The 13,239-nt window shown below is 38.4% G+C and overlaps 1 protein-coding gene across 2 annotated transcripts in view; it reads left to right on the top strand.

Moving 5' to 3' along the window:
- The window catches only part of eva1aa (eva-1 homolog A, regulator of programmed cell death a), a 68,550-nt gene extending 55,460 nt beyond the window's left edge, over positions 1-13,090 (top strand). For both annotated transcript variants that reach the window (XM_028041173.1, XM_028041174.1), the window contains 3 exons: positions 7,981-8,109; positions 9,970-10,125; positions 11,545-13,090. In XM_028041173.1, the coding sequence (XP_027896974.1) occupies positions 7,981-8,109; positions 9,970-10,125; positions 11,545-11,924 (665 nt within the window). In that variant the 3' untranslated portion in view covers positions 11,925-13,090. The remainder of the gene's footprint in view (positions 1-7,980; positions 8,110-9,969; positions 10,126-11,544) is intronic.
- Positions 13,091-13,239: the final 149 nt, after the last annotated feature.

Raw genomic sequence — 13,239 nt, 5'->3', positions numbered from 1 at the left:
GATTTAGCTCACAGTACTCATAGTGTATTCACTTTGCTAACGAATGCTAATGCGTTAGCGAGCATTACATATATCTTTCCACATACTGTACAGTGAATTCCGGTCTGAAATGATCACGGTAGCTGCAAACAAGAGTGTAGAGTTGATATCTATAAACAGACTGTCGAGTTGAGAGTAAATATCAGCAAAACACTGTTTTTTAGAACCTCTTTTCTTTCTTATTTAAATGCTGTACGTTATTTCCTGTCTCTCCACTCCACCTCTATCACTTTCCGACCCTCAGCCAACCACAGACCTGTAAAGTTGCTTTGCTCTACATCACTTCCGCTTGCAAACATGATCCCTTCAAAGTAAAATTTGGTGACGATTATTTTACTATGAAACAGTTTTAACTACGTATTTCCAAATTCTTTAAACTTATTATACCATATTACTTTAAGTACTTATAAGCACAGCTTTTTGTTAACACTTATTTATAACAATTTTGAAATATTTAGGCAAACATGTTTAACACATTCTAAATTATTACACTTTCCATGAACCTAACTCAACACAAAACACCTTTATTTTGGATTGGGTTACATATCTATTATCTGCATCATTTAGGTTTTTGATCCATCTCCTAGTAATTGTTACCACTCCTGCTTTCTATCCGTAATTTCTCCTTTTGTATGCCCGCCTGGTTATTCCTTTATCCTTGTCTCTATTTTTGTACTCTGTTCTTCCTCTTACCCTTGACCCTTTCATTTCAATTACTGTGTAACAATTTCTGCTGAAAAGATGTTTTGGACAGTTAAAACTCCAGTATAGTGTTTAATGGTAGACTAACCAAACAGTGTTGCAGTTTTTCCCATTATGTAATCTCAGGTGTCGTATGATTAGACGGATGACAAACTTAGACTGAGTCAGGACTCGCTATCAGTATCCCTTTCCAGAACCCACCTCTAATGTATAACTCTGTCAGCACTTGGGGAAAAAAACAAAAAAAAACATTCCTCACATTTAGATACGCACGCCCACGCGGCGGTTTTAATATGATGATGCTTAAGTTATCACTGATTGTCTGTTTGCGTAATACAGTAAGGTATTACTTATCTGAGATCTGGTGGCCGTAATCATTCTCACTTATGGTTTGTATAATTGCTTGATGATGACAGAGCACAGTAACACCAGTGATATACAGTTTACACACATAAGGCAGGCGGTAGTGTTTTTACCTGAATAACGAATAGAATGAGATGTTCTGCATCAAATCATAGAGTACATAATGATGCACAGATGCTGAAAGAAGATGCTTTGTGATGCTTCTATAATTTTGTCCTCTAGTGTCTAAGACAACAGCTTCTAATTTAATTCACTTCTGTTGTGTGTTTACTGAAAAGCCACTTAGTTGTTGGGAATCTCTTAAACAATGCATGCAACACTGTTCTGTCTTCGTATGATTACCTCGTTTGTCTTAACTTGCGACAAAGGCAGTTGTGAAATCAACTTTTTAAAGGAAAGCTTGAAAGGTAGAACAGGTTTCCCTTAAATGTTTGCATTGATTTTGTTCATCAAAATCCAAATCAATGCAAACATCTGATAAAGACTATCCTTATCAGATTCTACTTCTGCATGCTATTATTGTATTATGTTGTAAAAGCTGTGATTGCATTGTTTTCCTCTATTTGTAGCTTTGAAAAGCAATAGTTAGCTAGTATGCACACTGAGAGAAGGACATGTAAATAAAGTCTTCCTGTCATTTTATAATCATTGGTTCCTCTAGTTAATTTGTTCATTCATTTTCTTAACAGCAAATGCTGTATGTCAGTTTATTGTTGGGCGTCATGGGAAATAGATTTAACAGCGGTTAATCTTGGAGTATTATGCACTCTTCTGGTCCCAGTAGATTTCTTTCATTTGCTGATGTTATTATCGCCTTTGTTCAACCAGTTGTTGTCCTCAGCTAAAGATAGCACTATTGTTCAGAGTAGCCTTGACAGTTGTCAGGGCATGCTTGTTGCATGTTGCCTTTATGTCTTATTTTGCCCAAAAATATCCTGCAACATTCACACTGATAATTCTCCCTTTTATATCAGTGAGAACAAATGACACGTCTGCATCTTGGTGGTTTACAGACGAGACAGTCATTCGGTGACCTCAGCTGCTGTGTTCACCTATGAAAACAGCCCCCATGAGCTCATAACTATGATACGAAAGAGTGAGTTTAGGCTGGTGGCTTTGGCTTGATGATTCAGCATTGGGTACATCCTTGTTGACCCACAGATGGACACCAGATAATGACGAGCTTTGCTGATTTCAGCCTCAGATAAGTTTCTTTTGCTTTCGACTGATGAAAACAGCCACATTAGCAACAGAGATCCAATCTGCTCGCTGTGGCCACATTTCTAGTCCGTTTAAGAGTTTAGTACATTTATTTTTTATTTATTAGCATCAGAGATATAAAATCAGAGATACAAAATAATTTACATGTTTGTGTGGGATCTGAGGGAGCGTACCAGAATAAAGTCTTTCTTACATGATTATGACCCTATTCTGTCTATTTCTGTCACTGCATGTATATTAATGATACCCTGTATGGGCTTGTGTTGAGAATGAGGAGCACTTAAATAGTTAAAACAGCTGGGGCTGTGGAGTGAAACGAATGGTTGTGGTGAGGTGAGAGCGATCACAATTTGAAGACAGTCTGTGGAGACCTTGCATGTGGGTGTGTGTGTGTGTGTATGCATACATTAACATTCATGTGTCTCCTACAGAAGGTGGTAAAGTAATTGGCACAGTTTATCCATTAAAATTGTGAATGCTGTGTTTTGGAGCTGAATTTGGACATACAATAGAAGTAAGGCTGAAAAGTAGGGAGTGAAGCTATCTTCTCTTAGGATTGTATCACCATTTGTCTTTTTTAGAGCTGCTGTCGCTCTGTAAACCTGTATTGTGATAAAAAAAAAAGCTGCAACTGTAGGACAAACTCGTTCTGAAAAAGAAAATTTCTTGATTTCACAAAGTGTCAATAATTAGTTCTCCTTGTCTTGAATGTAAAGTAACATTTGTGACATATTATGATATTCTTTTTTTTTTTTACCGAAAAACACAGAATAATGATTAGAGATTTCCACACCTATCGGATGTGTCAACATAAAGGTGTTCAAAGAGCCATAGAAATTAATTTTAAATCACTTTTAAATTTGGCAGAGCTTTGAGTTTCAAAAATATTCTTTTAGCACATTTAAATATTTTTTCCAAGACCTTTTGTATGAGATTTTCTAAGAATAGCATTTATTATAGTTCTTCTAGATGTCCTGTTTGGGCTATAATTAGTTTCTGTTTTTATAAGTTTTCCATCTATTTGCTTCCTGAAGACGATTAGAGGTATGGGTGCCATTCAAATAATTAGTAAGAACCCACAAACCAAAGTTTGTTCTGAAAAATTGTGGTCCAATTTATGTTTTGACCAATCAATTATTCAACATAGGTCACAAAAATTAGTTGTCAAAATCTGACTTCTTGGTTCATATTTGTCCAGTCAGTGACAACTGCTATAACCTAAATTGCTAACTCATTTTTATATGCAGCCTTTTCTGTTTTAGGTGGATCACAGTGTCTCCTAACCTTTAATCCAGGATCTACTGGTTTTTAAAGGGCGTTTGTACACACATTTACCGGGGATGTCAATATTTGTGGAAGGTGCAAAAGTAAAACTGTTGGCCTTTTGCTTCAGGACTCCTCTGAAATTTCCATAATGACAGTGGGTTGTAACTCTTTCCTAGCACTTGTACATGCTAAACTCTAAACCTAATAAAGCAATAAAATAATTTGCATGGTTTAAGCTAACAGAAAATTGGAGCAGAACCAGAAAAAGGCCTTAGCACAGACCACCAGTCCCTTGGTGGTGTTCACATTACTGCTGTTAAACCTGATCTGGTTTGTATACACAAGACAAGAATGAGTGAGTTAATCATGCCCTCTGACATACAGACCCTAATCTAAGGAAATGGATGAAAACTTAAAACAAGTTGACAATTTTTTAAGCCATTTATTCCCACAGATGGAGAGTTAGCATCTCTGTTTTTTAATGGTAGTAAATAAACCTTTCCAGCCTCTGGTTTTTTAAACACTCATGCCTACTCACATCTTTATACTGCGTTATGTCCATGCATTGTCTGTCTCTCATAAGAAGTCAAAATTGACACATATTCACACTCAACGTCAATAAGGCTGTTGTCATCTGGATACTGTTATGGCGTTACACTGGGGGAGGGACCACTGAGAAGCTTTATCGACACCTTCAGCTTCTGCCCTGTTCACCTCGCTTCTTATTCCGCAGGAATGCCATTACCTAAGTGAAAAATGACTGTGTGTGTTTGGGTTTGTGGATGAGTTCATGAATGTGTGCATGGAGATGTCTGTCTGCATGTCTGTGGGAGGTAAGAGAAAGACCCAAAAGAGAATAAAACATTTTCTTGTTTCCATGTGTCAATAAACATTGAACAGATTCACTGAATTATTACCCTTTTGTGTGCATGAGTTGAGTTTTGAGCTTTAATCAGCACTTTATTGGTGTAGATTAAGTAGGCACTGGCTGTGTGCTAATTAAAACCAGACAGTTTATTCTCAGACTTCTAACAAGATGCCAGCACATTGTCTCAGTGTATTTTTTCCCCCTTAAACACACTACATATGTTCGGTTTCAGGGCCAAACAGGGAATTTAAAACGATGCTGTAAATGTTTATTCCCCTGCAGCCCCCCGAACCCCCGAACCCCTTCACTCTTGCATGTTCTCAAGGGCTACATTACATTAAAGTAATTGGCACAGTTTTGATCTCACCTCAGATAATTAGGCTCTAATATTTCATTATATCCCCTTCGGCTTGCAAGGTTTTGCTTCAAATATTTTCAGCGTTGGTTAGCACAGGGCACGCAAACACCAACACACATGCACACGCACACTGGTCTGCAGAGCCCAGTGAAAACAAAGCTATGCTCTGCCAGTGTAAACAAGGGTCATTGTTATGAGGGTTCTTTCTCGCCTTGTATCGTCGCTCCCTGTGGCGATCCATGCCTCGGAGAGTCACGGCTTAAGCAGAGAGGCCTCGTTTGGCAAAGTTATTTTAAGAATCGCGAGGAATCGTTTGCCCTGCATTTATGTGAGCATGTCATTATAATGCAGGCTTTGGGGTGTGATTTATGTGCTCGGTTTTGCTCCCTTTCACCCCCTTTTTCCTCCCGTTTTACTGGTTTGGTCTAACTGTCTGGGTTCTGAGGGGTGGTTTGCGGCCATTTAATTCACAAAGTTTGAGCTTTTTTGACTTTTTTGATATTTTTAGATGAGCTGTGGTCAGTGTAACACATTGCACTGAAGCGTATTTTTGTGGAACGTAATTCAACCGCGTTTCATTTAGTGTGCTTGTGCGTGTCACATTCGGTGTCTTCACTGTGAACGCGGGCCACATGTGCAGTCGATTAGGACCAATCAGAAAGCTGTAATCAGGGCGGGGCATGGGGAAGATGGTGGTGTACTATTGGGGGCATTTTAGGACTTGTGATTAGTGGGCCAGATAGATGAGGAAGAACACAGGGTAACTTTAAGGTCAAATCTCATTTCTCAATTTTGCTGTTTCTCCTACTTCCAAATTTGATATATTGCTTTGGTTTGCCACATGACCTGGTACAATTACAGGGAAGTATTTAAATGTAAGAATATATGCTTCTGCAACTGGAAACATGGTTAAAACCATTTGGAGTTTGAGTGAATAGCGAACTGAAACAAATACTAGAAGTCAATAACTATGTCTTTTAGTTCCCCTTGTGTATACATGTACATTTATTCAGGCTGCTTCACTGGTCTTTATTTTTCTAGTGAGTTAACTGGTTCCTCTGAAGGCCAAAACCTAAAAGCATTCTAGTTTATGACCTTTCACATTCCTCTTACTAAATTTAAACAGCCACTGTTTCCACCAGCTGGACCACTGTGACTGAATCCACTGTTTTATCCACTTTTACTCCAGTCAGGAAAATTCATTTGTAAAGATTATAATTTTTGACAAATGATTGCATCATTACACACCAAAATATAATTTTTAAAAAAGATCAATTAATGTTTTGTTGGCCAAGATGGTTAAGGAAATATTTGAAATCATATTGGGTGTGATGCTACACATTGTTTCTGAACCAGAACTTTTGTGGAAAACATTGAGGGAAAAATGGCCAATTTTAAACACACAATATCCTCAGGTAACAATAAGTATTTATACCTAATTACAAACATACGGTATAAATTACCTGATTTAATTCAAACCTGACATCATTTTTCAGTCCAGTCCTGCCAGATTGTTTCTTGAAATGGTGGTAAAGTTATGCTTTGAATCTGCTCACATTTTACCGACCCTTATAACCATGATATTTTCCTCTGGACACCAATTAAAGCGGCAGTATGACTGCTTTTTTGGAGGTCATTTGGAACAATTGCAATTAGTTTGGAATTCAGACTGCTGTTCCCTTTTAATATGATGTAAATCTAATTATTTACAATAAAATTAACAATGAAATGTTCTCCAGCAGTTACACAGTGCTGTAAAGATAAACGCATAACTCTGCCAAACAGAATTCCCAGAGAGTAAAAGCTTTGAATGTCAGTGGTTATATTTTCATTATTGCTTACAATTGGAAAAGCCTTGTAATATGTCTAGGGGATAAATATCTAGTGACTGGAAGGAGTGTGGTCTGCTCAGCTCCTTCCTTAGTTTAGATTGGCTTTTGGATCACAGCCAAATTACAACCCTGGAAAGTATATTTATTTTCCCAGATTTAAAACAAACTGGACATTTTTGGGGCTTTTTTTGTCCTCAATCACATTTCAGAATCTGAGTATTAGGAGGTCTGATGATGCCTGCAGAAACACGGAGCAAATCTTTCCTCAAAGTTCGATTGCTTGTTCAGAGAGATGAATATGTGAGAACAGCAGAAAGCCGGACAGTCGGTCATCTGTCGAGCTGCAAATCACTGCAGATACAACAGGGTAGATAAACAAGGTGACCGGAGCGTGGCCTGGCCTGCAAAAACCACATTTGAGCGAACAGGAATGTATAACCCACTGCATTGTGGGTTTGTGTCTGGGGGAAAAGAGTTCAGACTCTCTAACTCACAGGGAGCTGTTAGGATATGGGGGTAGCAGTGGTGGCGGGGGGAAGGGGTGCAATGAGTAAGGGGGAATAGAAGAATCTTAACTTTTGGGAATCAGTGAGTAGCATGAAGAGGAATGTGAGTCATGGCCAGGATGTTCTCTACATCTGCCTCCTTCATACAGTAGCTGTTTAATGATAGTTTTTCTTTTGCTTTTGCTTTAATGAAACGCACCAGGCATTAGGGAAACTCTCAGTCTTCATCAGCAGCATCTGTTAAGCATCTCTGGCGTCTGCTGTAGCCTGTTTTGGCTCTTTAGCTTCATTGCAAGATTAGTTCCAAATAAAAAATGGAAATCATGGCTTATACTTAGTAGCTTATACTTAGTAGTTTATACTTAGTCTCTACAAGAGCTTACAGAGCTTGAGAATACTAAGCCACAACTACAGGCAGGTATGAGATTCTCCCTGTAAAAAAACTAAAGTACAAGTGCTGTATCAGGGGTTTTACCCACAAATTCAAAACTAAAATAAATAACATGATCTACTTGCTCTTTTTGTGAATTGAAAACCAAAACGTATTCTTACTGCTGTTAAAAACTGTGTTCACTTTCTCTTGCATCTTATTCACAAGTCTACTTTCTTATGGTAGCAAATTTGCTCATTTCTTTCATCATTGTGGCTGGAAGTAGTTATATTAAGCTGTAAATACCTATGTAAGCCACTTAGTTATGAGGCTAGCATTACATTAAATATACAGAAGTTGCTAAACATTTATTTAGAAGTACTTTAGAAAAAAAATTCTTTAATTATCTGCTCCTTCAACTAACTCTTTAACTTTGCTTTTCCCTTTCTTTGAAGTGCCAAAGAGACTGCTCCAGGAGCCAGGCCGCAGACCACCGGTGTACCACCCACCCTCTGCCACCCGTGACCCCAATGTAGTGGGAGACGGGCCTTCTGGGGGAAGTTCAGGACAAAACACTGTTCCAAGTAAGCAACAGAGCAAATGCACAATCTGATAGATCCAGATTCAAACGTTCAGCCTTTTAAAGAGAACAGTGAACAGTCTTGAAAGTTTCCAGGACTCAAGACCAATCATAATTTATGGCTCAAGTTTAGAAGTATGTGTATACTAAAAGTCACATGTATAACTGTTTCCATATGTGTCGAGTTCACGTTGTGATCAGTGGCCTTTCAAACATTAAGCATTCAAAGATCCACTGATTAGCCTACATGTAAGCATAGTCTAAGCCCGTCTTATAATGTCAAACATTCAGGGAGGTAAAAAGACAGAGAAAGACTGATAAAATGAAAAAGTGGAGAGCCTGGCAATGAAGAAAACTCAAACAAAGCTTCATTCTTTAGGGACACTGGCTCCCATCCAACACTCATTACTCTGCTCAGCTACCGGCACAGTACTGATCAGGAGGATGCTTGAATGAACAAGGAGTTAATAGAGGGAAAAAGCAAAGGGGGAACTGGGAATGATGCAGCACTGACAGCCTCTGACTCATGAATAGATTCACTTCCTTGCACAACTTTAAAAAAAATCCTTTATGAGTTTATCGGGAAAAACCTGTGTTTATCTCTAAAGTGACTGTACAATGGCAGACAGACGTATGTAGCAGGAAAACAGTTAACGGTACATAGTTTGAACCTATGCCAGCTAAAGTTAATGTCAACAGCTAGTTATTCTGATATGCAGGCTTGTTGGAAATGCATGGCATGTGGAATGTGCCATTTCTAATCATTGTCTGTGTTTTCAGATCCAGGTGTTAAGAACATATTTCTTTAAAAAATTACCCTATTTTCTTCTGCAATATAGTTTTAAGTTTCTTTCAATAAAATTTATTTGAACCACTTAGCTCTTTATTTCTGCCTACAGTTGTGAAAAAAAATCTATTTCTAGCATTAGTATGCAAACAAAGTATTTACAATTATTATAATGTGGTTCGAACAACCAAAAAGATTTTCATATTTTAAGATTTCTTTTTATTGAAGCAACATTCTTCTGTTTCCTGTGTTTTCTGTTCACAGTTTTGTGGATATGTTTGTGTTTGATATAGAGAAAGATACCCAGGTTGACTGTTGAACTTACGTGCTCGCCACATTAATAGGTCTAGGTGGAACCACTTAACTGCACAGTGAGCAACCCCATTCTAAACTGTATTTATCAGATAAAAAGGTCTGACACATCTTAAGAAACCTACAATTAGAGGTAAGACAGTTTACCAAAGCCTGCTTACCTTCACCAAACAAAAAAGTCCAAATGTAGTAACATCACAGGTTAACCACACTCTGATGCATCTCGCATCTGTTTTTAGGTTATTTTTCTAGCGGTGCATTGTTCATTCATGGAGATCATGTTGTGGCTAAAAAAAGCAACAATTTAAAATTTAATAAAATGATCTGTACTCGGCGATTAGACTGGCACATAGATGACCAAAGGCAGCACAAATAGAAATGACGGAAATCTAGAGTAGCAAAAAGTTGTTACTTTTTATGAACACAACCTCCTGAGAAATAGGTTGGGGGGGACGTTTTGAAATGTTGCCAAACTGAAAACTATTTCCATGTGGTTTTCTGTCGCTTAAAGTTTTTGAGTCAGAGTAAATCAAACAGAAGCAGATGTTGTTCCACCTTCTGAATTTCTCTGTGTGTCTTTGACAAAACATAGCAAAATTCTCCTGAGAGGCCTTAGGTGACTCAGTTTTCTGACAGATGTTTGCACAATACACACTTGTTTTACCATAAATTACCCTAGTAATGATGAATTACTCACACTGAATGTAATGGGCTTGAAGTCGAAGCCTCACGGTGACTTACTGCTTTTAAAACTGCAACCTTTAGCTCGGAGCCCCGACAAGAAGAAACCATCTGACACCAGAAGAGGCAGCGGAAACAGTTCATCACAGCCATCAGGCATGAATCCTGTGATCAACTCCACCTCCAGAGCCAACATGGCCCTCATCAGCAATGCACTGGCAGCATACACCTACATATCAGGTAGTACGCTGTTGGTGAAATTTAGTGAGGCATCGCAGAATATCCAGATGTAAGCTGTAATAGTGATTGCATTGAACTGATATCATTAAGGAAAAAGAGCAAAAGAAGGAGGAAAACTTTAGGTCATCTGAACAGACTTTATTAGAGTGTTTTATATCCAACTCTGTGGCCGAAAAAAGTGTTTATTTGTAATGATATGCATTGTGCATGCATAAAAATTAATGTCCAAAAACATTAGCTTACACAATCTAAAAACTTTGTTGCGTATTTAATAGTAATAACATTTTAGGATCGATAAATATTTGCTGCAGAAGTTACACCACAGCCAAAAATAGGTTTTCATTTTTTTTATTTCTTCTTTATTTGAAACTTCCAGTGTATAAGTGAGTGTGATGATGCAGTTTTAAAAATATTGAGATTATTTTTCTCAGTGTAGTCAAAAGATCATGTGGATTCAATGATTTCGCTGCAGCAATATAAAATCTAAACAACCAGTGATTGCAATGTGGGATTTCTTACTTGAGGACAAACAAAATTCTCAGAATTTGGAGTGTATTTTTGCAAAGAAGAATCTGAGATCTGTTGTCTAAGGATGACATTTTGCTTCATTTTGTGCTTAGACCAGTTTGTTTAGCTCATAAGAGAAGAGAATGTCTGACATGCTCCCAGAAATTTGGAAAATGACCAAACAGATGCATTAATGTTCTCCATACTTATTGATACATTCATTTAAATTATTCTTAGTGCAATGCTCAAATTGAAAATTTTGGAAAATATGACCTTCAAACACATTCTTTTAGCGGTAAAAATACGTTATATATTAATTGTCGTTAATAATGTATTTTTAATGCTTTTACAGCCTTAAAACTTTTTGGCATGCTGTTTGTTTTTATAAATATAAAATAAAATTTACATAAATCCCAAATTCTGTGTGACTATTTCCACCAGCTTAATTGTTTTAGATTTTAGGTATAGACAATCAAATCGAAAGTTATGTCCAGAATAATTTAAAAGCCAATGATAAAATTCTTTGGTTTAGTGTCAGATATGAATCTCAATTAACATCACAACTTTAGTGTCATAAGCCAGTTGAGTTTACCGCCATGTTTTCTTGCTGTGTTTGCACAGCACAGGACAAAAAAGAGAATCTGCTCTGTGGTCTGATTGAAAACTTTTTTTTTTTTTCAAAAAGCTCCATCTCTCTGTAATCCGCATACACCTAATTATCAAGATTACAAAACACAGATCCATTCAGTGTTGTTCTGTGTTTTTTGCGTCATTGTGGGTCATTGTACCACCAATTGGCCTATTTAAATTACATATCTAATTAGGTCTAATTAAATATTTCCCCTGTTTTCTATTAGAAACCCACTTATTTAGAACTTTTCCTTTTCCAATGTTCTTTCTCTACAAAAACAGATCATCCCGAAAGGGCCGCACTATTCTTCGTTTGCGGCGTGTGTGTGGGCCTCTTCCTCACCCTCTTTGCCCTGGTGGTCCAGATCTCCTGTCGCACAGACTGCCAGTCTCGGAAGCGGCCAGCCGTCAAGAAACCGCCCCGTCCGGCCCATTCGTCCTCGGACTCCAGCGACTCAGACTCGGACTGGGACACCACGTCGGACCTGTCGGCGCGGAGGCACAGGCGCTTCGAGCGCACGCTCAACATGAACGTTTTCACCTCAGCAGAGGAGCTGGAGCGAGCCCAGCGGCTTGAGGAAAGGGAGCGAATCATACGGGAGATCTGGATGAACGGGCAGCCCGACATTCCAGGGACACGGAGCCTCAATCGGTATTACTGAGTACCGCCTTCAGTCGCTCTTATTGAAGACTTTCTTGAACTAAATCCAGGATGCACTTGGTCATGAGGGTAGGAACCAGAGAAGGCCGGCATGGAGCTTTGGAAGCAAGCATGCAATTGCAGCTGTGGACTCTGAAAACCAGAGGGGAAGTTTTTCAGGCTTGTAGGGTGGTCTGCGTGTTCCACTGGGTATCATAAGGCGCAGCCCCCTCGGTCAAACAATAAGCTTGGGCTCTGCACAGCAAGCTTACCTCATGGCTCACCCTTACTGCCGGAATTGAGTGGTGAAGGGCAACACTGACTCTCCGTTGACTTCAGTAGGCCTTTTTGAAGTGGGGATTTATGGGTTGGTTGCCTTGGACATCCACAGGCCTGCAGAGACTACATGGAGACTGAAGGACCACGGCCTCACAGGGGTCTATTATACACGGAACACTTGGCAGCTGGATGAGACTGTGAAACTTTGAGCTTTCTGCTCTCTACTTTCCAGTATTCAATATGAACTTCAACAAAGAAAAAAAAAGTGCTTTTGACAATGAGATGAATTAAGACAATCTTTCCACGGTGAACCATGCTGCCTTTGAGCTTCATAAAACCAAAAGATGTTGTATGTGTGCGTGTGTTTGTGTGAGTGCGAGGGATTCATCTCAATCCTTATGAAACATATTTTATAATATTTAATAGATATTGACCTTTTGCTCTCAAGTATGGTTTATTTTTAAATATTTTTATACGTGGCAAAAGTTGTCTGGCACCTCAGGGATGCAATCCTAGTGTTTCTGTTTGGCTGATGCGCTTTCTTCCTAAAAAGGGGGTCATTAGCAGACCAAATAAATTCTTTTTTTTAAGGCATTGAAAGATAATAGCTAGAAATATGATGCAAAGAGCCTCCAAGAGGTTTTTAATGATTTATAACCTTATTTTTGATACAGTAATACACAGATCAGTGCCTTTTTCTAGTTATGAAAGACAGTTGGTAGAATTTAACAAATGTTTTAAACAGGTGAGCTAATTAATGCGAAATACTTCATTTGCATGCCACTATTACAGTACAGTTGCAACGGAAAGGTGAAGCTTGTGTCACATCTGAATGTTTTTATTTAATATTGCACTTGCTATGTACTCTGACAGATATGAAAATTACAAGAATATACCAGTTTCATACCAGTGGTTTTGCTTGAACGTTTTTTGCTATTTTTTCTTGTTTTGGTCTTTGCTCCTTTAAGATTGTGTGGAGTGCTGGGCTACTGCCAATCAGGACCTTATTGTAAAACTAGTGGTCTTGAGCAGATGTTTGTGGCTATCTGAAGAAGGAA

This window comes from Xiphophorus couchianus, chromosome 15 (genome assembly GCF_001444195.1).
Source record: "Xiphophorus couchianus chromosome 15, X_couchianus-1.0, whole genome shotgun sequence".
Classification (NCBI taxonomy): domain Eukaryota; kingdom Metazoa; phylum Chordata; class Actinopteri; order Cyprinodontiformes; family Poeciliidae; genus Xiphophorus; species Xiphophorus couchianus.
Note: the sequence above shows the minus strand (reverse complement) of the source record. Positions and strands in the feature narration are given on the sequence as shown.